Below are 27793 nucleotides of genomic sequence, written 5' to 3'. Positions count from 1 at the left end.
ATGTGGTCTACCTAACACAAAGGCATTTTATTCTGCCACAAAGAGGATCCAGCAGTGACACCTGCTACAGCATGGAGGGACCTCAAATCCATTGCACAAAGGAAAACCACGCACAAAAGACCACATATTATACGATTCAATTTCTAGGAAATGTCTGGAGTTCACAAATCTACAGAGACAAAAGATACATTGCTGGTTGCCCAGGGCTGGGCGGATGGTGGTGGTGAGGATAAGGAGGTCATGGCTAAAAGGTACAAGGGCTTCTTTTTGAGGTGATAAAATTATTCTGAAATTGACTGTGGTGACAGTTGTACAACTGCATGAAGATACTAAAAACCAGTGGAGAGTACACACTAAACAGGCGCATTGTATGGTATGTGAATTATATCTCGATAAAGCTGTTACAATACGGTTCAAAAGAAGATAATGACTCTGTCCAACCTCAACATTAAACCTTCCTTGCAAACGTCAGTGTATAAATCAAGATTGCACAAACGTGAAGTAATCTTGCTGTCTAGACAGAGTGAAAAATTCCCCTACACAATAACTTTTTTTTTCTTTTTCAGACAGAGTCTTGCTCTGTTGCCCAGGTTGGAGTGCAACAGCGCGATCTCGGCTCACTGCAACCTCTGTCTCCCAGGTTTAAGTGATTTTCCTGCCTCAGCTTCCCGAGTAGCTGGGATTACAGGCATGCGCCATCACACCCAGCTAATTTTTTGTATTTTTAGTAGAGATGGGGTTTCATTATGTTGGTCCAGGCTGATCTCCAACTCCTGGCCTCAAGTGATTTGCCAGCCTCAGCCTCTCAAAGTGGTGGGATTACAGGCACAAACCACCGCGCCTAAAAGCCCCCCACCAGCCTTTTTTTTTCTTTTCTTTTTTCTGAGACAGGGTCTTGCACTGTGGCCCAGGCTAGAGTGCAGAGGCACAATCTCAGCTCACTGCAACCTCTGTGTCCCAGGTTCAGGTGATCCTCCCACCTCAGCCTCCCAGGTAGCTAGGACTACAGGAATGCACCACCACACCAAGCTGATTTCTCTCTCTCTCTTTTTTTTTTTTTTGTTTGAGACGAAGTCTCACTCTGTTGCCCAGGCTGGAGTGCAATGGTGTGATCTCAGCTCACCGCAACCTCCGCCTCCTGGGTTCAAGCGATTCTCCTGCCTCACCCTCCTGAGTAGCTGGGACTACAGGCACCTGTCACTACACCCAGCTAATTTTTCTTTTTTCTTTTGAGATGGAGTCTCAGTCTTTTGCCCAGGCTGGAGTGCAATAGCGTGATCTCGGCTCACTGCAACCTCCACTTCGCAGGTTCAAGCGATTCTGCTGCCTCAGCCTCCTGAGTGGCTGGGACTACAGGCATATACCACCACGCCCGGCTAATTTTTTGTATTTTTTTTTTTTAGTAGAGACGGTGTTTCACTGTGTTAGCCAGGATGGTGTCAATCTCCTGACCTCGTGATCTGCCCACCTCAGCCTCCCAAAGTGCTGGGATTACAGGTGTGAGCCACCATACCTGGCCAATTTTTCTATTTTTAATAGAGATGGGGTTTCCCCATGTTGCCTAGGCTGATCTCGAAACTCCTGGGCTCAAGCAATCCACCTGCCCTTAGCCTCCCAAAGTGCTGAGATTACAGGTGTGAGCCACCGAGCCTGGCCGAAGAATGTTTTAAATGACAGGACAGAACCATCCGTCCACCATCAGCTTTCCATTAGCCTCAGCATCTATGGTAGAGCAGGAGGAGAAAGGAAACAGACACTTGCGTAGCCAAAATCACCATCACAGGCACACTCCCTACACCACACTTACTCAAGGGAAACCCCGCCCCCAACATTTACTCAGTTTACTCAAAGCAGTGCTTGAGCAGATGGGGTGGGCTTGGGCCACAGTGAAAGCCAAGCCTGCTCCTGGAGCACAGTCCCCTGCTCTTGGCTGGCCCAGGCCATGGGAATACTGCAACACAAGGCAGCAACCAGCGCTCACAGCAATTCACACTCTCAGGACACCTTTTCTGAGCACCTACTGCGTGGCACAGACTGAAGATCTGAATTGCCGATTATGTGTGCTGTCATTTTAAAAGTGTTTTAAAAACAAGTCCATCAAAATGCTACAATTAAAAGTCAGCTTTAGCTGGGCCTGCAGTCCCAGCTACTTGGGAGGCTGAGGTGGGAGGATTGCTTAAGGCCAGCAGTTCAAGGTTGCAGTGTGCTAGATGTCACCTGTGAAGAGCCTCTGCACTCCAGCCTGGGTGACAGGGTCTCGCTCTGTCACCCAGGCTGGAGTACAGTGGTGCGATCGAGCTCAATGCAGCCTCCAACTCCTGGGCTTGAGATCCTCTGCCTCAGCGCCCCAAGTAGCTAGGACAACAGGTGCAAGCCAACATGCCCAGCGAATTTCTTTTTTTGTAGACACAAGGTCTCCCTGTGTTGCCCAGGCTAGTCTGGAACTCCTGGCCTCAAACGATCCTCTCACCTTGGCCTCCCAAAGTGCAGGGATTACAGGTGTGAGCCACCGCACCCCTGCCCCAGGTCAAAAGAAATTTCTTTTCAGTAAGATTTAGCAGAAGGTTAGCTTCTAGTTCTAGGGGACCTAATATCAAAACAACCCTGCCTCCCCAACTTTTTATTGAGTCCCACTTAAAAGACTCTTCCTTGTTCCTTGAGTATCTGGCGAATACTTCTCTAACCAGAGGAGAAACAGGACTGACTCTGTGCTCTGGAGCCAGTGACTCACCCACACGGTCAAACACGTGAATGGAGACAGGGGCAGGCGGCCAGCCCCTCCTGCGCCACGGCCTTGGGCCCGGCCGGGCTTGAGGGCTGGATCATGCCTGAAGGACCTAGTGGGTGAAGTCCCCCCGACAGAGCCTGCGCAGCCAAGTCAACACTGAGCCCAAAGGGAGCGCATGGGATTCCAGGGAGCGCTCACCGGATGCCTCCGGAGCTTCCTTCAGCAGAAAATGAATTCCTCCCCAAGGGGCCCCAAACGTCCACAGATTCCAGTGGGAGGAAGCCCTGTCCCTTCTCACCCAAGGCCTTCCAGCTTCAGGGATCAGGCATCCCTTAGACTATCCAGGTGATAGAAACGTAACAGAAAGCCCCAAAGCACCGTTCTGGTGATTTTAAACACACCCCGAAGGAGGGACGGTTCCAAATTTAGAGCCTCACGACTAGCTGCAGCCGCGCCTCGCTGCCTCCACTGACCTGATTGCAAAATCTCCGCTCAGGTGCAGGCCGGGGGGATCCCCAGCTGCTCCGCCACGTCCCACAGCGAGCCCCTCAAAGTCGCGCACCCCAACCGCCTTGACCCCCGCGGACCCCATCCCTTTTCCCTGCGCCTGGATCCCTTCCCCTGGAGCCCCAATCCCCTCCCCTCGGACCCTATACCTTTCCTCCGAGCCCCGACCCCTTCCCCTCGAACCCCAATTCCCTTCCCCTCGAACCCCAATTCCCTTCCCTCGAACCCCAATTCCCTTCCCTCGGACCCCATCCCAGTAGCTCTGCGCCTGGACCCCTTCCCGTCAGACCCCAATCCCCTCCCCTCGGACCTCATCCCTTTCCCTCTGCTCCCAGACCCCTCCCTCTCAGACCCCTCGCCCTTTCCTTGAGACCCCCCACACCCACCTTCCTTGGCCCCTCGAACCCCGGCCCCCTCCGCTCAGACCCCCGAACCCCACAGGCCCAGCCCATCTCCCTCGGGCCCCAATACCCTCCCCCTCGGAGCCCATCCCCCTCTCCTATTCCCTCGGACCCAAGACCCCTCCCAGCCTGGCCCCTCTCCTGCCCTGGAGCCCCCCGGCGCCCAGGGACCCTCCCCTCAGAGCTGATACCCCAATTTGGCCCCTTTCTAACCTTCCTCCGCGGACCCCAGCCCCAAGCCCTCCGTGCCCCCTTGCCCCCTGCCCGGCCTCCTTGGGCCCAGACCCGTCCTCGTGGCCCTCGCGGACCCCCGGCCCACGCCCTGCCCCGCCCCAGGCCGGGAAAGCCTCGCCACTCTGCCCCGGCCCCCGAAACCGCAAGCGGAAGAGCGGTGAGACCGCTGCGGCCGCCGCTTCCTTCCCCTTTCGCGGCCAGGCGACGCCACAGGAGGGAAGAAGCAGAGCCCGGCCTGCACCCCGGGCGGACGCCGCGCTCGCTCACCGCCGCCTGGGGTCGGTCCGGCCCGGGTCGGCCCTGGATCCCGCCGCGCCAGCCGCTCCCAGGCGCCAGGCTCTACTTCCGGTTCCGCGGGCGGGGGCGGGGCCGCATCCGGGTCCCCGCGCGACCCCGCCCCCTGCCCCGCCTCCTCCCGCGTCCTGGCCCGCAAGAGCCCCGGGGGTCCGCCCGCAGCTGGCTAAGCGCTAGCCCGGCCTGTGGCGAGTCTGCAGAGCTCGCCCGGAAGTAGCGTTGCGCGCGCAGAGGATGGGCGCTGAGCAGCACACAGCCCGCGGCGGGGTCTCAGGATCCGCGGCGCTGCCCGGGGCCGGGGGAAGGAAGCCAGCCGAGGAGACGCACGTGCCCTGAGTCCGGGAGCGGGGAGCCTCTTCATCTCTCCATCCTCCCTCCGCGCGCGCCCTCAGCCGTCCTCGTCCGCTCACCATGCACCTCCCCCCCAAGAAAGGACCACATGCGTGCCAGGGACGTGAGCCCCGGCCACAGGGACATAGCAGCCTAGAAGGTGAGTCAAGCGTTAAACCACATGGGTACTCACCTGGGAAATGAGATAAATGCCAAGAAGTGAGAGTTTCATAACATCGTATTGGGGAGACGGTAGGACCTGAACCCCTGGGAGACCAGAGGTTTCTTTGGGCGATTCACATGTTAGCCAAGATGTGAAGGCCCTATAAGAGTAAACAAGGTAAGGAGGGAAGAATTTTCCAGGCAGGCCAACAGCAGGTTCAGAGGTCCCAAGGCAGGAACGGTCTTGCAGCAGGGGAACTGGAGGAGGCTCAGCTCAGCATGGTAGAGGGCTGGTGGTGCAGCGGAGCTGTGGTGTGAGAGGGGCCAGGTCATGCAGAGGCCGAAAGAGCACAGCGAAGACCTCGGTCTTTATTCTGGGAGACACGGGAAGTCCTCGGAGGAAGTTAAGCTGATAAGAGACATCATGAAGTTTGGGCCAGGCGCAGTGGCCCACGCCTGTAATCATAACACTTTGGGAGGCTGACATGGGAGGATCGCCTAAGGCCAGGAGTTCGAGACCAGCCTGGTCAGCATAGCGAGACCCCCGCCCCCGCCCGCCATCGCTAAATAAATAAATAAGACATAATGAAGTTTGAATTGTAATGAGATCACTCTGGCTGCTGTGTGGAGAATGGATGGGAGAAGGGCCAGGTAGAGCCTAATGTAGCCAATTCGGGCAGACCGCTGGTGGCAGGTAAGATGGGGAGAAGTGGATAGATGCAAGAGGCATTTAGAAAGCTAAACTGTCAGATGTGAGGATGAATTGGAAGTGCGGGTGGCGGAAGGAAATGTCAGGTGTTGACCATTTTTTTAAAGGTAAAATCATGACCTTCATACACATATAAAATGAACACGTCAAATATTTTATTTAACTCGATAATGAATACATCATAAGTTGTTACAAATTGTTTAAAGAATTTGGCCAGATGCAGTGCCTCGCGCCTGTAATCCCAACACTTTGGGAGGCCAAGGCAGGAGGATTGCTGGAGGTCAGGAGTTTGAGACCAGCCTGGGCAGCATGGCAAGACCCTGTCTCTACCAAAAAAAAAAATTTTTTTTAAGAAAAAAATTAGCCAGGCATGGTGACGTTTACCTGTGGTCCCAGCTATTCTGGAGGCTGAGGCAAAAGGACCGCTCCGGCACGGGCAACAGAAACCCTGTGTCAAAAAAAAAAAACCGAAGACGAATGCTGAAATGAATTTGCAAAAACTGATCTATCTCTAGTGCAAAGGTCAATTGCATTTAACTGGACACAGCTAATTTGCATTTTCTGTGCACAAGGATTGTTGGCCAGGCTTGTAATCCCAGCACTTTGAGCGGCAAGGCCAGAGGATTGCTTGAGCTCAGGAGTTCAAGACCAGCCTGGGCAATATAGACCTCATCTCTGAAAAAAAAATTTTTTTTTTTTTACATTGCTGACTGTTTTTTTTTGTTTGTTTGTTTAATCTTTAGAGACAGGGGCTGGAGTGCAGTGGTGCAATCAAGGCTCACTGCAGCCTCGATCTCCTGGGCTCAAGTGATCCTCCCACCTCAGCCTCCCAAGTAGCTGTAGCTGGAACTACAGGCACGTGCCACCACACTCAGCTAATTTTTTTTTTTTTGAGATGGAGTTCCCCTCTTGTTGCCCAGGCTGGAGTGCAATGGCACCATCTCAGCTCACTGCAACCTCTGCCTCTCGGGTTCAAGCAATTCTCCTGCCTCAGCCTCCCGAGTAGCTGGGATTAGAGGCGTGCGTCACTTTGCCTGGCTAATTTTGTATTTTCAGTGGAGACAGGGTTTCTCCATGTTGGTCAGGCTGGTCTCGAACTCCCGACCTCAGGTGATCCTCCCGCCTCGGCCTCCCAAAGTGCTGGGATTACAGGCATGAGCCACCATGCCCGGCCTCTAATTTTTTAATATTTTTGTAGATACTGGGTCCTGCTGTGTTGCTAATGCTGGTCTCGAACTCCTGTGCTCAAGTGACCCTCCTGCACTGGGATTACATGTGTGAGCCACCACATTGCCAGGCCACATTGCTGCCTGTTTTTTAAAGGTTAATTTCTGCCTCTACAGAGGTATGAAATCATCTAGTCAAAAAAGCAGGCATAGCCGGTGGTGTCCATCTCAGAGGGAGCCCTGTGACTGTATTGATCCAGCACAAACCCCTCCTCTCAAGTCCCTCACTGTGTCACACCTTTTGCCATAAGAGGTCATAGTCATAGGTGCTGAGGATTAGGCTGTGGACATATCTTTGGGCGCCCACGGAAATGTTCTTATTTCTATTAAAATTGGAAAAATGAACTTTTAGGTTGAAGAAAATGTATTTTATTCAAGAAAACATGTAAAGAAAATATAGCAGCCAGGCGCGGTGGCTCATGCCTGTAATCCCAGCACTTTGGGAGGCCAAGGCAGGTGGATCACCTGAGGTCAGGAGTTCAAGACCAGCCTGGCCAACATAGTGAAACCCCGTCTCTAAAATTAAAGTACAAAAATTAGCTGGGCTAATTTTACAGAGAAGGAAAGACAAAGCTCACTGCAGACTTTTCAGCAGGAGGGCAGCGTTCGTGGCTTAGAAAGACCAGTCTGCTGCCGGTGAAGAGCAGGGTGCTTCAGAGTGGCTCCCAGAGAGAAAGGGGCAGCACACTCTTCCACATGCCCATTGTGCTCCGCAGGAGAATGTGTGGCAGAGACTGAGGCTGGCCACAGGAATTACACATACAGTGTAAAATTTGCAAAGCAAGAAGTATAGCTGTGCTCAAAAATAGGTCGAAGCCGGGCGCCGTGGCTCATGCCTATAATCCCGGCACTTTGGGAGGCCAAGGCAGATGGATTTCTTGAGGTTAGGAGTCCGAGACCATCCTGGCCAACCTGGTGAAAACCCGTCTCTAATAAAAATACAAAAATAAGCCAGGCGTGGTGGCAGGCGCCTGTAATCCCAGCTACTTGGGAGGCTGAGGCAGGATAATCGCTCAAACCCGGGAGGTGAAGGTTGCAGTGAGCTGAGATCGCGCCATTGCACTCCAGCCTGGGAGACACAGCGGGACTCTATCAAAAAAAAAAAAAAAAAAAAAAAAAGTGATATCTCTGTGAGCCAGAAATGAAGAGAAATGCAAAGTGCTGAGTGGGCCTGCAACTGCAAAGCTGCTGGGCCTGGGTCACCCACGCTTGTAAAAGAAGCACGCAGCCAGGGGCGCACCAGTGGTCCCAGCTACTTGGGGAGGCCGAGGTGGGAGGAATCACTTGAGCCCAGCAGTGCAAGACCAGCTGGAGCAACATGGTGTGAACCTGTCTCAAAAAAATAAAAATAAAGAAAAATTTTAAAAACCCATGCAGCCAAAGAGGGATGTCCAGACAGCCTTATGTCCAGGACCTGAGCAAACCAGTCCCTGACTTAGAGTGCAGATTGGACCTGGGGCATTTGCACCACCACGCAGGACTGTAGGACTCAACACAACACATGTGACGGAGATGTAGCTGTCCACCCAGCGCCCCCACCCTCCTTGGTACTAAGTGGACATGTGAGTGTCCAGCTCTACTACATTTCCCAGCTTCCCTTGGAGTTGGGAGCTGCCACGTGGCCAGGTTCTCGCCCATGGAACATGAGGGGAGGTGACATGCATGGCTTCTGAGCCTGGACCATCATTCCTCCCCGGGGCTGCCTCCTACCGTGGACCAGCTTCCTAGGCTGCTGCAACACATTATGACAGACTCAGTGCCTCAAAACAATGCAAATATATGCTCTTCAGCTCTGGAAGCCAGAGTCTGAAATCAGTTTCATGGGCTAAAGTCAAGGTGTCAGTGGGGCCTGTTCCTTTTGGAGACTCTAGGGGAGGAACCATCTGTGGCCTTTCTAGCTTCTTGCATCCCTCAGACCCACGCATTCATCTTCACACCTGTTTTCTCTCTGTACGGATATGTCTCTTTGCCTCCCTATTACAAGAACACTTGGGATCCCATTTCAGACCCACCCAGAATATCCTCCCATCTCAAGATCCTTAATGTCATGACATCTGCTAACTCCTTTTTGCCATGTAAAGCAACATCACATGTTCTGACTATTAGGATGCAGACATATTTGGAGGCCATTATTCAGCCTACTACAGGTGACAGGTACAACCTTGGAAGCCCTGTTTTGAGGATGGCAGAGCCCACCAGCCTGCATCCCTCCAAGACTGCGTGGAACAGATCTTCCTTACTATCCCTTTCTCCTCTTCTGCCTGACCTGGACATACACCCTGACCTGTTACGTGAAAGCAAAAGAAAATCCTGTTGTGTTTAAGATATTGCGTTTGGAGTCCATTTGTTCCAGATGTTTAGCCCACCCTAATACAGAGAGGTTGAGGCAACTGCAGAACAGGGAGACAGACAGCGTCACACACAGTGAGGAAGAGAGAAAATGAAACATTTCCTAATTAAAATGAACCTAGAATGTAAGTTCCAAAGGGATTGTAAAAATGAATACTAAATAAGAAAGCCAAAGGCCAGGCACAGTGACTCATGCCTATAATCCAGCACCTTGGGAGGCCGAGGCAGGTGGATTGCTTGAGCTCAGGAGTTCAAGACCAGCCTGGGCAACATAGTGAAGACCCTGTGTCTACAAAACTTTAAAAAAATTAGCTGGGTGTGGTGGCCTGTGCCTATAGTCCCAGCTACTTGGAAGACTGAGGCAAGAGGATCAGCTGAGCCCAGGAGGTCAAGGCTGCCAGTGAACCATGATTTCGCCACTGCACTCCAGCATGAATGATAGAGGGAGACCCTGTCTCAAAATATAAAATAAAATAAATAAGAAAGCCAATACTGTGAACAATGGGAACATGAATTATTAAAGTTGAATTTTATATTGTAGAACATGAGTATGATTTTAAAATTATGTTTAGAACCAGGCCATGTGGCTCATGCCTGTAGTCCCTGCTACTCATAAGGCTGAGGTGGGAGGATCCCTTAGGCCCAGGTGTTAGGAGTTCAAGGGTACAGTGAGCTATAATCATGCCAGTGCACTCCAGCTTGGGTGACAGAGTGACTCTGATTTAAAAAAAATGGGAATGGGACTGGGCGCTGTGGCTCACGCCTGTAATCCCAGCACTTTGGGAGGACGAGGTGGGAGGATAACCTGAGGTTAGGAGTTCAAGACCAGCCTGGGCAACATGGTGAAACCCCGTCTCTACTAAAAATACAAAAATTAGCTGGGCGTGGTGGTGGGCACCTGTAATCCCAGCTACTTGGGAGGCTGAGGCAGGAGAATCACTTGAACCCGGGAGGTGGAGGTTGCAGTGAGCCGAGATCACCATTGCACTCCAGCCTGGGTGACAATAGTGAAACTCCATCTACAAAAAAAAAAAGGAAAAAAGTCACCGAGATTGCCAACTCACTGAATCAAAAGAAGCAATAAATCTTGGTTGTTTTTTACCGTTACATTTTGGGGTGGGTCTTTATACAGCAACGGATAAGAAAATATAGCAGATGATCGTGGGGTGGGAGCAGGGGACAGCATAGAACATATTAGACAGAAAACCTAAGGGTATATTTCATATACATATTGACAAAAAAATGCCAAACTCTGGAAAGTATTAAAAGAGATTTATTCTGAGCTAAATGCAAGGGCCATGACCCATGAGGCAGCCTCAGGAGGTCCTGAGAACATGGGCCCAAGGTGGTTGGGTTACAGCTTTGGTTTATATATTTTAAGGAGACATAAGACATCAATCAGTGCATGTGAGGTATACATTGGTTCCATCTGGAAAGGCGCGACAACTCAAAGCGGGGGCTTGCAGGGCATAGGTGGACTCAGATTTTCTTTTCTTTTTTTTTTTTTTTGAGACAGAATCTCACTCTGTTGCCCACGCTGGAGTGCAGTGGCATGATCTCGACTCACTGCAACCTCCACCTCCCAGGTTCAAGCAATTCTCTGCCTCAGCCTCCTGAGCAGATGGGATTACAGGCCTGTGCCACCATGCCCGGCTAAGTTTTGTATTTTTAGTAGAGACGGGGTTTCACCCTGTTGGTCAGGTTGGTCTCGAACTCCTGACCTCGTGATCCACCTGCCTCAGCCTCCCAAAGTGCTGGGATTACAGGTGTGAGCCACTGTGCCTGGCCGGTTTTCTGGTTTCTTTGGCATCCTCTTGGCCAAGGGGGAAGGGTCTATTCAGTTGGTTGAGGGTGCTTAAGAGTCACTTTTGGTTTACATACCATATCAGTGGCTGTGTAATTGTCAGGGGCGTGTGAACCAGAGCAACTCCATCTTGAATAGGAGCTGGGTAAAATGAGGCTGAAACCTACTGGGATGCATTCCCAGATGACTGAGGCATTCTAAGTCACAGGATGATGTAGGCGGTCAGCACAAAATATAGGTCATAAACACCTTGCTGATAAAACAGCTTGTGGTAAAGAAGCCGGCCATAGCCAGGCGTGGTGGCTCATGCCTGTAATCCCAGCACTTTGGGAGGTGGGTGGATCATGAGGTCAGGAGTTCAAGACCAGCCTGGCCAACATGGTGAAACCCCGTCTCTACTAAAAATACAAAAAAATTAGCTGGGCATGGTGGCGGGCACCTGTAATCCCAGCTACTCAGGAGGCTGAGTCAGAGAATTGCTTGAACCCGGCAGGCGGAGGTTGCAGTGAGCCGAGATTGCACCACTGCACTCCCGCCTGGGTGACAGAGTGAAACTCTATCTCAAAAAAAAAAAAAAAAAAAAAAGCAGCAGCAGGCGGCCAAAACCCACCAAAACCAACAAAACCAAGATGGCGGCGAGAGTGACCTCTGGTCGTCCTCACTGCTACACTCCCATCAACGCCATGACAGTTTACAAATGCCATGGCAACGTCAGGAAGTTACTCTATGTGGTCTAGAAAGGGGAGGCATGAATAATCGGCCACCCCTTGTTTAGCATGTCATCAAGAAATAACCATAAAAATGGGCAACTAGCAGCCCTTGGGGCTGCTCTATTCTAAAGGTTTGCTCTATTCTTTTGTTCCTTTGCTCCCCTAATAAACTTGCTTTCACCTTACTCTATGGACTTGTCCTGAATTCTTTCTTGTGCAACATCCAAGAACCCCCTCTTGGGGCCTGGATCTGGACCTCTTTCCTGTAACATAATAAACCACCCCAAACATAATAAACCATAAAAGGTGGTGGTGTTTACTGGTGAAACCTTTCATCATGCTCATAATTTTGTGAGTCAGACGGGGCATGTGGGAGCGGCTTACCTTCATTTCAATGGTCTCCACTGGAGTGGCTCATCTGGTCAGCCATGGCTGCGATGAAGACCGGGGTTCTATGTCTGGGCCTCGCTTCTGAATGTTGGGTACGTCAGAATGGCTTCTCCTCCAGCACGGCTGTGAGAACTGGCATGTCCAAGTTGGCTTCATCACGTGTATGGCTGGCACTTCGAATAGGATGGCGGGAGCAGCTGGGGACAGACACTAGACAGCTCTCTCCAGTCTTTTCATGTGGCTAGCTTGGGCCTCCTTACAGCGGGGTGGTCTTGGAGTAATAGGACTTATTACTTGCTAGTCACCCAGACTGGAGTGCAGTGGCGCGATCTTGGCCCACTGCGACCTCCGCCTCCCAGGTTCATGCCATTCTCCTGCCTCAGCCTCCCGAGTAGCTGGGACTACAGGCGCCCGCCAGTATGCCCGGCTAATTTTTTTGTATTTTTAGTAGAGACGGGGTTTCACCATGTTAGCCAGGATGGTCTCGATCTCCTGACCTCGTGATCGGCCCGCCTCGGCCTCCCAAAGTGCTGGGATTACAGGCGTGAGCCAGCGCACCCGGCCACTTGGTGGCTTGTTTCTTTCAGAACGAGAATTCCACAAAACCCAGGAAATCGTCTTGTGACCTAGCTCCAGGTCTCAAAGTTATGTCTGCTGCATTCTTTTGGTCAAGCAAGTCACTAAGGCCAGCCCAGGTTTAAGGGAGGGGAGTTAGACTCTTACCTTTCACTGTGAGGAGTAGCAGAGAATTTGCAGCCTGTCTTAAATGTTTTGTCACATACTGTATGTGTTTCATCAAGTCTAACATGTTGTGGGAGCCAAGGCCCTTGGCCCCCTAAAGGTTTGCTGAAAAATCACTGGCATGAGGCAGATTGGCTAATCGGAGAAAAGGCACACACATGTATTTACCATGTATACACAGGAGCCTTCAGAATAGAGACCCAGCCCCCCAGGAGGTACAGGAGCTTATCCAGGCTTGTCCAACCTGCCTTATTTTGTTGTTCTGTTCTAGGCTTTTGGCAGCCCAACGCCATGGTTTTGAGTTTCTGTCTCTAGTGATAAGTAGAAAAGAGGGATAAGGAAGGGGCTTTACTGGGCCAACCAGAAAGAGACTAGGAAGCCATGACTGTATTCTCTCCTTGGGCACCACTGTCAGGTCTTGAGGCCACAGAATGAATGAGGGCTTGGATCCTGGCAAATGAGGTTCTGGGAAGACGGGAGGAAGAGGTCTGGCTAGCAAACGGGGTCTTGTTACATAGATGAAACCTCACAAGTAGAAGTCGTCAGGGATGATAAACGGCTCTTTTCAGACTTTTCAAGGTGTTATATAAGGCCTGGGTGCAGTAATGGAGATTCTCTACAGATGCAAATTGCCCTGACAATAGACAGCTTTGCAGGGCCACTTCATCTGTTGGCCCTATAACAGCCATTACAAATAATGTCAAAAATACAGTTTGGAGTAAATGTTTCTGTTGTTGTCGAGACACAGTCCGGCTCTGTTGCCCAGGCTGGAGTGCAGCAGCCTGATCACAGCTCACTGCAACCTCCACCTCCTGGGCTCAAGCGATCTTTCCACCTCAGCCTCCTGAGTAGCTGGGGATACAGGCACACACCACCACACCCAGCTAATTTTTGTATTGTTTGTAGAGACGGGGTTTTGCCATGTTGCCCAGGCTGGTCTCGAACTGATGAGCTCAAGCAATCCACCCACCTCAGCCTCCCAGAGTGCTTCAGTATCATTGCTTATAAGACACATCCTAATTTAAGATACCAAAATATGAAAAAATGTTCACAGCAGAATTGATGAAATGTAGTGTGTGCATGCTGGGTTGTGATATAAAATATTTCAGCTGTGGGCTGCAGTTAGAGTTTGAAACTGGGCAAAATTACCATAATGAAGTGAAGGGGTAAGCAGCAGTATTCTCAGACATCCAAAGACGAAGACAGTTTATCACATAGAGGGTCTGCCTGAGACAACTATTAAAAATTGTTTTTTGGACTATTTTTTTGAAACAGGGTCTTGCTGTGTTGCCCAGGCTGGAGTCCAGTGGCATAATTGTAACTCACTACAGCCTCGACCTCCCAAGCTCAGGTGGTCCCCCACCTCACCCTCCAGAATAGCTGGAACTACAGGCGTGTGCCACCACACCCCGCTAATCTTTAAATTTACTGCAGAGGCAGAGCCTGTTGCCCAGGCTGGTCTTGAGCTCCTGGCCTCAAGAAATCCTACAGCCTTGGCCTCAAAGTGTTGGGATTACAGGTGTGAGCCACTGCACCCAGCAAACATTTTATTATGGAAAATCTCACACAAATGTGAAGGTGGATTAATGTAACCATCATGAATGCACCATCCACCTTCAACAGTCACCAATCCACATGGTCAGTGTTGTTCAATCCATAAGCCCTCCCTCCCCTAAGATGATGATGATGATGATTTTTTTTTTTTTGAGACTGAGTCTTGCTCTGTCACCCAGGCTAGAGTGCAGTGGTGCAATCTCGACTCACTGCAACCTCCACCTCCCAGGTTCAAGCAATTCTCCTGCCTCAGCCTCCTGAGTAGCTGGGATTGCAAGCGCCCGCCATCACGCCCAGCTAATTTTTGTATTTTTAGTAGAGACGGGGTTTCACCACGTTGGTCAGGCTGGTCTCGAACCCCTGACCCCGTGATCCACCCGCCTCGGCCTCCCAAAGTGCTGGGATTACAGGCGTGAGCCACCGCGCCCGGCCCCCTAAGATTAAAGCAAACCCCAGACATCGTGTTATTTCATCTGTGAATACTGGGGAATATAGTCTTACCATGTGCCCCCCTGTGTTATAATCAAAGTATCCCACTTGCCTCACCAATAAATAATATAGTCATAATAATGAAAACAGAGAACATGGATTTGATCCCAACAACTTGACTTAACCTCAGCTGGGAGACTGGGAGAGGGGAAGGGAGGTGCCAGGTGCTCAAATTCTCATCAGCCACAAGACATGGCCCAAAATGGAGGAAGCAGGACGCCACGCTGAGCGCATATCATTTGGGAGTAAGAAAGCAAATAGAAGGAATAGCCAAATCCATTCCCCATGGTCTAGGGAGTGGGGAGAAAGAGAGGAAGGGCAAGGGCAAGGGCTGCTGGTTTAATTCTTTTTTTATTTTTATTTATTTTTGAGACGGAGTTTCGCTCTTGTTGCCCAGACTGGAGTGCAATGGTGTGATTTCAGCTCACTGCAACCTCTGCGTCTTGGGTTCAAGCGATTCTCCTGCCTCAGCCTCCCTAGTCGCTGGGATTACAGGCGCCCACCACCACGCCCAGCTAATTTTTTTTGTATTTTTCGTAGAGATGAGGTTTCACTACATTGGCCAGGCTGGTTTTGACCTCCTGACCTCAGGCAGTCCACTCGCCTCAGCCTCCCAAAGTGCTGGGATTATAGGCGTAAGCCACTGCACCCGGCTTGTTTTTACTTTAAATGATGTGCATGTATGACTTTGATTATAACAAAAAACTTAAAAATGAAAATAGGGTGTTGGAGAATTGGTGATTCAACTCCCTCAAGACTTACAGTTTCTGTAATACCCCCATTCCTAAGTTATATTGATTTTGTTTAATGAGCACATTTTGGTCTATTTGAAGATGAGAACCGTGTAGTGTTAAGGCAGAGTCGTGCTTGTCGACCGCCCTTCATCAGGAGTGAAAAATTGTGCTCTGTTGGCTTCTTTTGAGGTCGATTGGCAAGACCTATTTAAAGTATTCACGACTGGTGGCTGGGCGTGGTGGCTTATGCTTGTAATCCCAGCATTCTGGGAGGCCGAGGCGGGCGGATCACGAGGTCGGGAGATCGAGACCATCCTGGCTAACATGGTGAAACCCCGTCTCTACTAAAAAATACAAAAAATTAGCTGGGCATGGCGGCGGGCGTCTGTAGTCCCAGCTACTCAGGAGGCTGAGGCAGGAGAATGGCGTGAACCCGGAAGGCGAGCTTGCAGTGAGCCGAGATCGCGCCACTGCACTCCAGCCTTGGTGACAGAGTGAGACGTCTCAAAAAAAAAAAAAAAAAAAAATTCACAACCGGGCGCGGTGGCTCACGCCTGTAATCCCAGCACTTTGGGAGGCAGAGGTGGGTGGATCACCTGAGGTCAGGAGTTCGAGACCAGCCTGGCCAACATGGCGAAACGCCGTCTCCACTAAAAATAACAAAAAATTAGCCAGGTGTGGTGGCGTGCACCTGTAATCCTAGTGACTTGGGAGGCTGAGGCAGAAGAATCACTTGAACCCAAGAGGCAGAGGTTGCAGTGAGCCAAGATTGTGTCATTGCACTCCAGTCTGGGCAACAAGAGTGAAACTCCATCTCAAAAAAACAACCTCACAAGAGCTGATGCATGACAGGTCACATGAAGAAAGGTGGCATATTACCTAATACAGGTCCATTTGCATTGGTGTTCTCTGAAACCCTGTCTGGAGTTTTATTCATAGGAGACAGTAAATATGTAGCGTGAACATGAAATGGTTCTCAGCATTTGATGTTGTGTGATGCAGGCCTCCCCAGAGGACTTCTCCCTCCCTCCATGCCAATGTCATGGCGCAACTTGTACTCCTGGGCTGTCTCTTGGATGTACAGGCTTAGAAATGTTTCTTTTTCCTGGAAGGGTGAAATAATGTTCTTACCACGGTCTCTCCAGCACCAAAAAGAGCCTGGTACAGAGTAGATACTCAATGAATGAGTGCTGAATCGCTCTGAATGGAGAGGGGATGCCCACAACTGCATCTTTTGCCAGGTGATGCTTCGCACACTCAAGTTTGAAGATTAACGGTCCTAGACGTCAAACCTGTTTGCATGCCAAGTGTCGTTTTATTTTAAAATGTCTTCACTTTTTTTTTTTTGGTAGAGAAGGGGGTCTTACTACGTTGCCCAGGCTGGTCTTGAACTCCTGGCCTTAAGTGATCTTCCCAGCTTGGCCTCCCAAAGTGCTGGGATTACAGGCACGAGCCACTGCCCCCAGTCCCTTTTTTTTTTTTTTTTTTTTTTTGAGACGGAGTCTTGCTCTGTTGCCAGGCTGGAGTGCAGTGGTGCGATCTCGGCTCACTGCAACCTCTACCTCCTGGGTCCAAGCGTTTCTCCTGCCTTAGCCTCCCGAGTAGCTGGGACTACAGGCGTGCGACACCACGCCCAGCTAATTTTTGTATTTTTAGTAGCGACTGGGTTTCACCATGTTGGCCAGGATGGTCTCGATCTCTTGACCTCGTGATCCGCCCACCTCGGCCCCCCAAAGTGCTGGATTACAGACGTGAGCCACCACACCCTGCCCAGTCTCTTTTTTTCTGGAAGTTTTAAGATACTCGACGCATGCCTTTGGCTTTGTTCAGCCAAAAAGGACTATTAAATGGAAAAAAGCAAGGAGGCACTACATTATGTTTTAAAGCTCACACTGAAGTTAACCTCAAGAACTAGAAAGTACAGAAAACAAGGCTTTCCCTACATTAAGCAGGAAGATCAGCAAACACAGGTTCGAAACAGGAAAGCACTGAACACCCGATGGCTGCCTGAGAGAAACATCCCAGGACACACTGACCCATGTGACAGCACGTGCCACTCAGACGAGGTGTCAGCAACGGAGACAGAATGAGGAAACGGAGACCAAGGTGACGTCGGCAGTGGCCGCTGATGCCTGCTCCAGGTGGGGTGGTGGTGGCCATGGGCTCTGCGAATCCCAGGCTCAATGGCAACACTGAGGTGGGAGGAGGGAAAGGGACACTTGCTGGTGTCTGGCTTTCCTCTTGGGCATCAGCTTCCAGCCCTTCAGCCTGAGCTCACCAACTTCCATGGGTGGGCCCTGCTTGACTCCCCCAGCCTGTCAGCGTGTCGCCTCCCCTCTGCCACACTGGGCTGCTTCACAACTCAGGACGGGATGTGAGCTATTAGGGAACCAGGCTTCCTGATTTCCAGAGGCCATCAGTGTGGAAGGGTGCAGGCCTGGGAGCCACCTTTGTGAGCAGGCAGGGAGAGCAGGTGGGAGTGTGAAGCCAGCACCGAGGAAGGAAGCAGAGCTGGGAAACGGTGTTAAGGGACATGCGTGCATGCACGCGGTCCACGGCCTAGGCTCTGCCTTTGGGCCCTACCCACCGACTGTGTATGTGAGCCCCCACATTTGCATTTAACAATTTAACACCAGGCACCTGTCTCCTGCAGTGATGCAGGCTCGGGACCTCCAGAGCAGCGGGCAGGATGACACCCTGAACCTGCACTTCATCTCCTGGCTGCTTTATTCTGTCAATTGACTTCTGTAATACAATTTCCATATGGTGACACTGCCTTCCAAAACAGTTAGAGCTTATTCTCAGTATTCTTCATTGGCAGTGGAAAATGCTTCAGTACTTTATTGAAAGAAAGCAATAAATAATACTGTGATAAAAATAGTTCAAAAGTAGACTGTACATACTTTGTTACATAATCAGGAAGTTGACAAAAGATTAATAGAAAAACAGAACAGTAACAATGAATTGTACAAGTAAATTAAAAGCAGAAACCAACTGAAAAGACAGGCTGCCTCTGTCTCTGGATCTGCTGCACAATAAATACCACGCCATGGTCTGACACACTTTGCTGGCTTGTTAATATGCCATTTGAAAAGTAAAAGCCACATCTGCAACTTACACAATCCAAAATGGCTAGAGCATCAAAGTCTAAAAATGTCCCACTAGGTTCGTTCTTTAAACATGTTTACAAACAAATGTAAAAAGATGATTTACATAAGAAAAATAAGGCCTTTATTAGAGCTGCACTGCACTGCTTTCTGGGTCTCCTGCCTTCATCCACTGTGTGCGCCGACTTGCAGGATGAGAGCGTGGTGCTTGGTGCTGGCCCTAAGGGGAGCCACATGGGTGTCTCTCCACCCGCTCCCAAGGAGCAGAGGCAGGGAAGAGGGTGCAGGGGCTAGACTGGTCCCCAGGTTACCCCATCCCGAGTCTCTCCAGCTGAGAGAACTGCTCCCAGCTCACGGTCTCAGCCACTGAAGACAAGCTCCCCAAATCCAGAGACTAGGCTAGGAAAGCGTTAACCAGTGCTAGGGGCTTCTCATAGTGTTGTGATAGTGTTTTCAGTCCACATCTTATTAGGAGCTGATATTTAACACCAGCCATTTTAAATCTGTTCATGCTGCAGAATAAAGCATCTCTTGCTAGAAAAAGTACAGTTAAGGTCAGTCATGAAAATACAACAATTGCTTGAAATTAGGTATGCTTATTTCAGGATGATTGCTGTAGAGCTAGGCTGCGTCTGTAAAGGATAATGCACATGGCTTCTGTCATAATATTATAAATGTAGTAAAATCCTTTGTCATGGTTTATCATTAAAAAATTAATGATAATTACAATAAATGCATAATTTACAAAAGCCCTCTATTCATAGGATTTATACATACAAGCATTACAGTACATTCATTTGAAAGACTAAAATTAGGTATAAGAACATGATTTGAAAGGATATTTATAGCCTGGATATACATGAAAAAGTAAGTAACTATATAAATGAAGAGTCATAAGTTTACATAAATATAAGAAACATTAAATTCTAAAATATTTTCTCTATGGTATTCATGAATTTTTCACTAATTAAAAACTCTGTAATAAAATATCTTAGGGTCCATATAACAAGTATTAACAAGATTAAAGATTCCACTGGATTCTAAAATGTAGTCTTTGTTGGATTCAAATGCTGCATAATCATCTGTAGAAGTAGTGTGGGTAAACTGGAAAATAAACACAAACAAAAAACCACTCAGTACAGGCCGGGCCATACTGACGAACGGGAACTTCTGATGCTGGGGCCCAAACGTCCCCCCGACACTGACCCCTCCCCTCCAGGACCCCTCACTTTCTGTGCCGTAGCTGCTCTGAGAATCACTGGCTAGAACATCAAGGGCTATGCACATCAATGAGACAGCTCCTTGGCTGACTTCATTTTGGCTTACGTCTCCATGTTACCAATTACAAATAAAAGATGAACAAACCAGTCAAATATTCCAACGGAGACCTTAAAATTGCTTAGAACAGCAAGGAGAGGGCGGGCCACTCACCAGCCAGAGTCCGCAGTTTTAAGAACCAGTCTCTCCAAACTGAAAGGCTATTAGTGTCACACTTAATATAATATATAATTAACCACAAAACTTTGGGCTTGTTTCATTCAAGAATGTGTATTTAAAACAAAGCAAGCTTAGGAATCACAGCAATGTGCATAACGACGTCAGGAGGAGAGACTCTCCCCTGACGCTCTCTGCCATGCTCTGCTCTCCTCCCCACTCCACCCCCATGACATCCACAGACAATTAAAATGAGTCAGCATTTTCAGGTTTAAGGAAAAGGTGAAAATACATTTTTTTCCTTAAAAAAAGAGGACACACTAACCTCTTTATGATCAATTGTAACAACAAAATGATCTTAATGGGTACGGAGAGCTTGTGTCTCTATATATTTTAAATTCCCCAAAAACTGCACTGGCTTTCATGGTCCACACCCCTAGTCTGGCACTGCAGCTCCGATGACTCCTGCTGTGCCTCTGAGCCATCTCTAGGGGTTGTGGTGCTCTCTACTCACCAACAGGAGACTTTAGCAGGAGTAAGTCCTGACTGTAGCAGAATCCAACCTCTGTGTTCCTGATACATTGCCTGTTTCAACAGCCACGAGAGGAAGCGTGCAAACACAGCGTGCAGTTAGTCTTAGAACATCACATGAGGGCACAAGTAGACACACATCTTCACACCTACAGCAGCGCCTACGGAGGGACCTGAGGGGAGCTGCCTGAGTGGGCGGGATGGAGCCAGAGAGAGATCCAAGTGTCACCCAGTGGTGGCTCTCCCCAGCTCCCAAAGAGCCCCGGGAGACTCTGGAACACTACTCCGAAATACCAAGCACCAAATGGTACAGTAACAATTTCAAAATGTACATCTGCATAAATGACCCCTACTTAGAGTGATCCCTTTATCTCTTACTAAACTCTGCATTCATAGACCAATGGGGCTTTCTCCCTGCCCTAAGTGCTCCATCTCTAACACTGGTATGAAGGAAACACCAAGCGGCACTGCTGATGCTGTCCAGCCCCACTGAGCGCAGAGGCCAACGACGTCGGGTACAAGACCAGTCTAAGAGGAGGGAGAGAACCTTGCTGCCCAGCACTAGCTGGGTGTCTGGGAAGCCGGTGCCCTTTTCTCCTGGGGAGGAGCAGAGCAGGTGCAGAGATCTGGCTGCAGGGGTGGGGCGTTGGCCAGGGAGTGGGGTGAAAGCTGATCTAAAAACTGAAGCCCAGTCTCAGTTCCTACCAGAAATATTAATCATAGAGACCACAGATTTTGGTCTTGTTCAAGAAACACGTGTGGCCATAAGTAAGCCCGATTTCCATTAACAACTGGGATTTTAAGTTTTTGCAAATCGGAAGCAGGTACTGGCTGCTCCCGGTTATGTTTTTTGTTTTCCCACAGGTATACCAGGAACACTTAATCAACATCCTGCATGGTTCCAGCAAAGACGTTAAGACAGTTGGGACTGTTGGTGAGGACAGATGATCTTCACAAACCCTCTGACTCTAAGAGCCTGGGAGACCTGCTGGAGTTTACCCCACATTCCCTTAATTAAAAAGCCATTAAAATAGTCAACTTTGCTGGGCACGGTGGCTCGCGTCTGTAATTCCAGCAATTTGGGAGGTCAAGGCAGGAGGATTGCTTGAGCCCAAGAGTTAAGACCAGCCTGGGCAACATGGTGAGAGCCCATCTCTACAAAAAATTCAAAAAATTAGCAAGGCATGGTGGTGCACACCTGTGGTCCCAGCTACTTGGGAGGCTGAGGTTGCAGTAAGCCGAGACTGAGCCACTGCACTCCAACCTGGGCAACAGAGTGAGACCCTGTCTCAATAATAATAATCCCTTTAGCAGGCTTGTGCCTGAGTTATTTAATGTAAGGGTAAAAAGTCTTCTTTATAATAAATTCCCTATACCTTTTAGGTTTACTTTTTTTTTTTTTGAGACAGAGTTTTGCTCTTGTCGCCCAGACTGGAGTACAGTGGCATGATTTCGGCTCACTGCAACCTCTGCCTCCCAGGTTCAAGCCATTCTCCTGCCTCAGCCTCCTAAGTAGCTGGGATTATTGGCATGTGTCACCATGCCTGGCAAATTTTTTCTTTTGAGACAGTCCTGCTCTGTCGCCCAGGCTGGAGTGCAGTGGTGTGATCTTGGCTCACCACAAGCTCCGCCTCCTGGGTTCATGCCATTCTCCTGCCCCAGCCTCCCGAGTAGCTGGTACTACAGGCGCCTGCCACCGTGCCCAGCTAATTTTTTTTTTTTGTATTTTTAGTAGAGATGGAGTTTCACCGTGTTAGCCAGGATGGTCTTGATCTCCTGACCTCGTGATCCTCCCGCCTTGGCCTCCCAAAGTGCTGGGATTACAGGCGTGAGCCACCGAGCCCGGCCAATATTTTTGTATTTTTACTAGAGACAGGGTTTCACCACATTGGCCAGGCTGGTCTCACCACGTTGGCCAGGCTGGTCTCGAACTCCTGACCTCAGCTGATCCACCCACCTCGGCCTCCCAAAGTGCTGGGATTACAGGCGTGAGCCACCGCGCCCGGCCTAGGTTTACTTTTCATCCATCCAAACTCTCATTCTTAATATTCCTGTTAACATTTAACAAGGGAGATGTGATTTATCAGAAGGAAAACTGAAATTGAAGCCACAAGTAAAACAAGAAAGCACTCGTGGACTCCAGGTGACAGAGCTTGAGCTGAAGGCCAAGTCACAGTTCTGCTTTCTAAGAATTATATGCATGACTCTTGGAAGAAAAATGCTAATTTGTAAAAAGTTCCTAGTTAAAAGATATACTGGGTTTTCCCCCTCGAGTATATTATCAAATTCTGGCAAACAATAAATAAATAATACAGCTTTTTACTAAAAATGCCACAAAGTAAGCTATTCTCACCCAAAGCGTCCAGCTTAACTAAGGTTTTATATAAATGTACTTTTCTTTTTATTTTTATACAGGTGATAGAGAACAAAATTTATGAACCTACGTACGGGAGGGACTGATGACAAAAAAAATTGGCAAAAACCCCATTTGCACAGTTTTCAATTATTATTTTTTTTTTTTGTAGAGATGGGGTCTCACTGTGTTGCCCAGGCTAGTCTCAAACTTCAGCTCAAGTGATTCTCCTGCCTCTCAGCCTATCAAAGTGCTAGGATTACTGGCATAAGCCACCATGCTTGGCCCCTAATTAGCACTTAAAAAAATTTTTTTTTTTTTTTTTTTTGAGACAGAGTCTCAGTCTGTCATCAAGGCTGCAGTGCAGCGGCACAATCTCGGCTCGCTGCACCCTCTGCCTCCCAGGTCCAAATGATTCTTGTGCCTTAGCCTCCCAAGTAGCTGGGATTACAAGCATGTGCCACCACACCTGGCTAATTTTTGTATTTTTTTTTTGTAGAGACGGGGTTTCGCCATGTTGGTCAGGCTGGTCTCAAACTCCTGGCCTCAAGGATTAGCACAGTTTTTAATGCCACTTCCTTTCCTCCAGTCTGCTCACTGGCCTCAGAAGTGAGCATGAGTGACCTGTGTGTAGCACAGGGGCTGCCAAACAGCCCCCACTGACACGGGCTCAGAACTTCACCAGCTTAATGAATGAGGCAATCAATCATCGCAACTACTCTATGAGGAAGACTCTACCATGACGACCATTTTACAGATGGGGAGACCGAGGCCAGGGTAGTTAAATGACTTGTTCAGGGTCATGCACCTCCTAGTGGCAGAGCTGGAGTCAAACCTAGGCAGCCTGGCTCTTCAACCTGTGCACTGCCTTTCATTAGATGAGTACAAGGGCAGAGTTGAGAGACCTGTAAGGAAGCCATGGTCAACTGTTAACCTCAAATCAAAGTGGCCGTCTAAGGGAAAATCCCAAACTGCATGTGAAATCATGGCAGTGATGCTCTCTCTCTGGCTGGTATAGTCAATAGCTGCCTCGCTCCACTGGGGACTTCTTGGAGGTTCACCTTCCTCCCTTCCCTGCCCTCTAATGGGTAGACATGTGACTGCACGGAACAGCAGCAGCAGGGAGGGCAGAAAGCATAGGCAGAACTCACACAAGCTGGAAACTGTGTGTTCTTAAAAATGTACTCAGTTATTTTCTCTGGTGTGGACAGCAGTAAATTATGTGGTTTGGAAGCTACTACTACACTACTATTTCCTGAAAGAGCTTTCTAGCACGGCCTGTCACAGACACATATTTACAAGTATGCCTCAGTCTCTCTCTGAGAACACAGACGAATACTGAGCTTTATTAGTTGGAAAAATATGCTAAGATTCAACCAGACAAGCGTGTTTTAAAAATTCTATTATTATGGTTAAACTTTTATAAACAAATGTTAGAGTTAATTTAAAAACATTTATATTTGGACATGCAACCATACTCAAGTGCCTTGTAACATATTAAATAGGCCGTTTTAGATCATTATTAATGTTCCAGACAGAAAGCTGCTCATGCTCCCAACAAGTGACAGGTTAGTGTGACCCATCACATACCGTCCATCTGCATCTTCTTTGGCTGCATAGAGGGGGAAGACATAGAAGAAGTCACCCGGAAGTTTGCAGGGAGAGTCTCTGCTGACCCAGCAGCTAAGCCACGAATGTCCTTTGGTCTAAACTTTTTTCTCCATGAAGGTGCTCTCCTAAAGCTTTTATCATCATCCTGGTAAATTAAGGAACAGAAAACAAGATTCATTTAAAAAATAAAGGTCAGAGATGTAAAGTTACATGTCCTTTAAAATGACTGCTGAACTCGAGAATGTATTATTGTCCACATGTATTTAATCCCTTCTTGATGACCACACAATATATTGCCCAACCTGGAACTTCAGCGTGAAATGGGGCATGGTGATGGTCCGGCTGGGCCTCAGCTGGTGAAGTGAGGTCGGTGCTGGGCCATGAGGATGTGCTCCTTCTCCCCAGCATCATGTTCTACTTCTTACACCTCGCAGGAATCACTTTCTTGCTACGTAATACGTTTTTTTTTATCTTAAAAAGTTTATTTTTCATTTTTATTTATTTTTTTACAGACAGAGTCTAGATCTGTTGCCCAGGCTGGAATGCAGTGGTGTGATTATAGCTCACTGTAACCTCAAACTCCTGGGCTCAAGCCTTCCTCCCACCGCAGCCTCCTAAGTAGCTGGAACTACAGGTGTGCCCCTACCACACGCAGCTCTACAAACAATTTTTAACTAGAAACAATTTTATCTTATGCCAGGATATAGCAACAAGTGCTTCATCTTTAGAGGTGGTCTTCTATTCTCTCTGTCAAACTCAACTTTTCTTAAGGTCCAATTAAGAGACTCCTAATCGTGTGGAACAAATGAGTCATGGTTTTAAGGGGAAATTAACATTTTGTGTTTTTAATATACTTCTGAAACATGCCACCCCACCCATGCACAGGAGTATGGGGGTACACTCTGGACTGGGGTAGGATACCTACTGGTCCCCAAAACCCAACTTACAGACTCTGTTCCTAAGCTGCAACCAATGTTTTATGATGTGAAAACCATTTTTGAGGGATGTCAAAAATTAAATAGCAAAAATAAAAACAAAACTACCTTCTTGAAGGTATTACTTTTGTGGGTTTTTTTTTTTGCAGGGAGGGGGTTTCTTTTTGAGATGGAGTTTCTCTCTGTCGCCCAGGCTGGAGTGCAGTGGTGCGATCTCAGCTCACTGCAACCTCCACCTCCCAGGTTTAAGCGATTCTCCAGCCTCAGCCTCCCAAGTAGCTGCGATTATAGGCACCTACCACAACGCCCGGCTAATTTTTGTGTTTTTTAGTAGAGATGGGGTTTCACCATGTTGGCCAGGCTGGTCTTAAACTCCTGACCTCTGGTGATCCGCCCGCCTCAGCCTCCGAAAGTGCTGGGATTACAGGCGCGAGCCGCCATGCCCGGCCCAGGTATTAGTTTTTAAAGGCTCATTTGTGAATAAATGTATAAGAGCAAAGCCTGACTTCTAACATCCAGAGAGACTGCCTAGCTACATGATGTCCCAAGTATAATAATAATAACAGCTTACATTTCACACACATTTAAACATTTACACACATTTCAGACATTTAAAGAACGTTAGGCCAAAAACTTACTTCATCAAACCTTCTATCAGTCCCCATGACCAAAAGGTTGTTAAATTCTCTTTCCAAGACAGCACGGGCCTGAAATAACCAAAGAAAAACAAATAAAACTTTCATCAAATCTAATTTGAAGGGTGTTAGCATCGTAATTGTTTTTTAAACCAAGACTTAAACTCCCTCACTGCTGGCTGGGTCTGGTGGCTCACGCCTGTAATTCCAACACTTTCGGACGCCAAGGCGGACAGACCACCTGAGGTCAGGAGTTCAAGACCAGCCTGGGCAACATGGTAAAACCCCGTCTCTACTAAAAATACAAAAATTAGGGCCTGGGTGTGGTGGCTCATGCCTGTAATCCCAGTACTTTGGGAGGCCGAGACAGGCAGATCACTTGAGATCAGGTGAGACCAGCTTGGCCAACATGGTGAAATCCCATCTCTACTAAAAATACAAAAATAAGCCGGGCACGGTGGCGTGTGCCGGTAATCTCAGCTACTTGGGAGGCTGAGGCAGGAAAATCACTTGAACCTGGGAGACAGAGGGTGCAGTGAGCCAAGATTGCACCATTGCACTCCAGCCTGGGCAACAATAGCGAAACTCCGTCTCAAAACAAACAAAAAAACAACTCCCTCACTGCTATGACTACATTGAACCATAATAATATTTTAAATCAGGGCATCTAATGTGGATTCAATGGATGGGCTTTTGCAGAAAGGGATCCATGATCCTTGGAGTCATATTAACAAGGGTGTGCTGTGTGGGTTGGTCAGGGGTATTGGCCAAAGATATTCAATTTTTTTTTTTTTTTTTTTCCTTTTTCTTTGGGATGGGGGTCTCACTCTGTCACTCGGGCTGGAGTGCAGTGGCGCAATCAGAGCTCATCACAACCTCCACTTCCCGGGCCAAGCAATCTCCCTGCCTTGGCCTCCCAAGTAGCTGGGACTACAGGCATGTGCCACCACACCCGCCTAATTTTTTTGTATTTTTTTGTAGAGACAGAGCTTCACCATGATGGCCAGGCTGGTCTCGAACTCCTGGACTCAAGCAATCTGCCTACCTGGGCCTCCCAAAGTGTTGGGATTGTGGGCATGAGCCACCTTGCCTGGCATATTCAATGTTCTGTAGAGGAATAAAAGTTCCCTGTTTTTCAAATGAGCCCATGAGTCAAAAAGAATGGCATAAGGCAATTACCCATAAAAACAAAATTAATAAAATCTTCATGTGGCACACCTAAAAACACTTCTCTTTCCATGTAAGAACTAAATATATGTCACTCTTCTGATCAGGCACATGGGCTGGAATGAAAGATCGTCCTTATCTGGTTTATTGCAGGACTCTCATGCTTCCAACAGAAAAGGGAAAGACAATAGACAAAAAAAAAAAAAAAAAAAACCAAAAACTAGTTGTCTGAGGTTTTTTGTTTTTTTTTTTAAAGTTTTCTTTCTATTCGAATAACTAGCTGTCTATAATCAGGGTGCCAACTGAACAATGAGTGCAGACACAGACAGGTTTGGCGTCACCTGTGTGTTCTGCGTCGGGATCTGTAACAGCAGTGCCAGTGCACTGAAGTCGAAGGTTTCATCTAAGGCCAGAAGTGCTCCGTGAACACCACTCTCTATAAGATTGTTTGCATATTCTTTAAGGCCAATTGACAGGATCCAGCGAATCACTCGATCATTGCTCCAAACAAGCACATCTGCAAAAGAATAAAGACAATTATAAAAGTGGCTTCAGAAAGCCATCTTTATCACATGTACCCTGTAATGCAGGAGAAAGATTCCTACCATGGTTCCTAATCCTTCGGCTCCTGAGAAAAGTGCTGGGAGACACTGCTAAA

General features: G+C 48.5%; 1 protein-coding gene and 2 long non-coding RNA genes across 43 annotated transcripts in view; 1 reads left to right on the top strand and 2 right to left on the bottom strand.

Annotated features, from left to right (window-relative positions):
* Positions 1-5052, bottom strand: part of CTTN (cortactin) — a 40321-nt gene extending 35269 nt beyond the window's left edge. The window contains exon 1 of one of the 5 annotated variants that reach the window (XR_010147269.1): positions 4688-5052. This is a non-coding gene — a long non-coding RNA (cortactin). Of the gene's footprint in view, positions 1-4137; positions 4253-4687 lie in introns of those variants that run through there. The other 4 variants (XR_008538087.2, XR_001707392.4, XR_001707393.4 and 1 more) reach the window with 4 other exon arrangements.
* Positions 4394-18424, top strand: LOC134807260 (uncharacterized). The gene is made up of 2 exons (XR_010147270.1): positions 4394-4654; positions 16475-18424. It is a non-coding gene; the product is annotated as an uncharacterized LOC134807260 (long non-coding RNA).
* Positions 18168-27793, bottom strand: part of PPFIA1 (PTPRF interacting protein alpha 1) — a 118460-nt gene continuing 108834 nt past the window's right edge. For 33 of the 37 annotated variants that reach the window (XM_016921448.3, XM_016921450.3, XM_063783137.1 and 30 more), the window contains 5 exons: positions 27477-27652; positions 25972-26040; positions 24378-24543; positions 20418-20488; positions 18168-19573 (listed from right to left, as the gene is read on the bottom strand). In XM_016921448.3, the coding sequence (XP_016776937.1) occupies positions 20430-20488; positions 24378-24543; positions 25972-26040; positions 27477-27652 (470 nt within the window). In that variant the 3' untranslated portion in view covers positions 18168-19573; positions 20418-20429. Of the gene's footprint in view, positions 19574-20417; positions 20489-24173; positions 24544-25971; positions 26041-27476; positions 27653-27793 lie in introns of those variants that run through there. The other 4 variants (XM_016921453.3, XM_016921466.3, XM_054662500.2 and 1 more) reach the window with 2 other exon arrangements.

The sequence above is a fragment of the Pan troglodytes genome, chromosome 9, assembly GCF_028858775.2.
Source record: "Pan troglodytes isolate AG18354 chromosome 9, NHGRI_mPanTro3-v2.0_pri, whole genome shotgun sequence".
NCBI classification, from domain to species: Eukaryota; Metazoa; Chordata; class Mammalia; order Primates; family Hominidae; genus Pan; species Pan troglodytes.
Note: the sequence above shows the minus strand (reverse complement) of the source record. Positions and strands in the feature narration are given on the sequence as shown.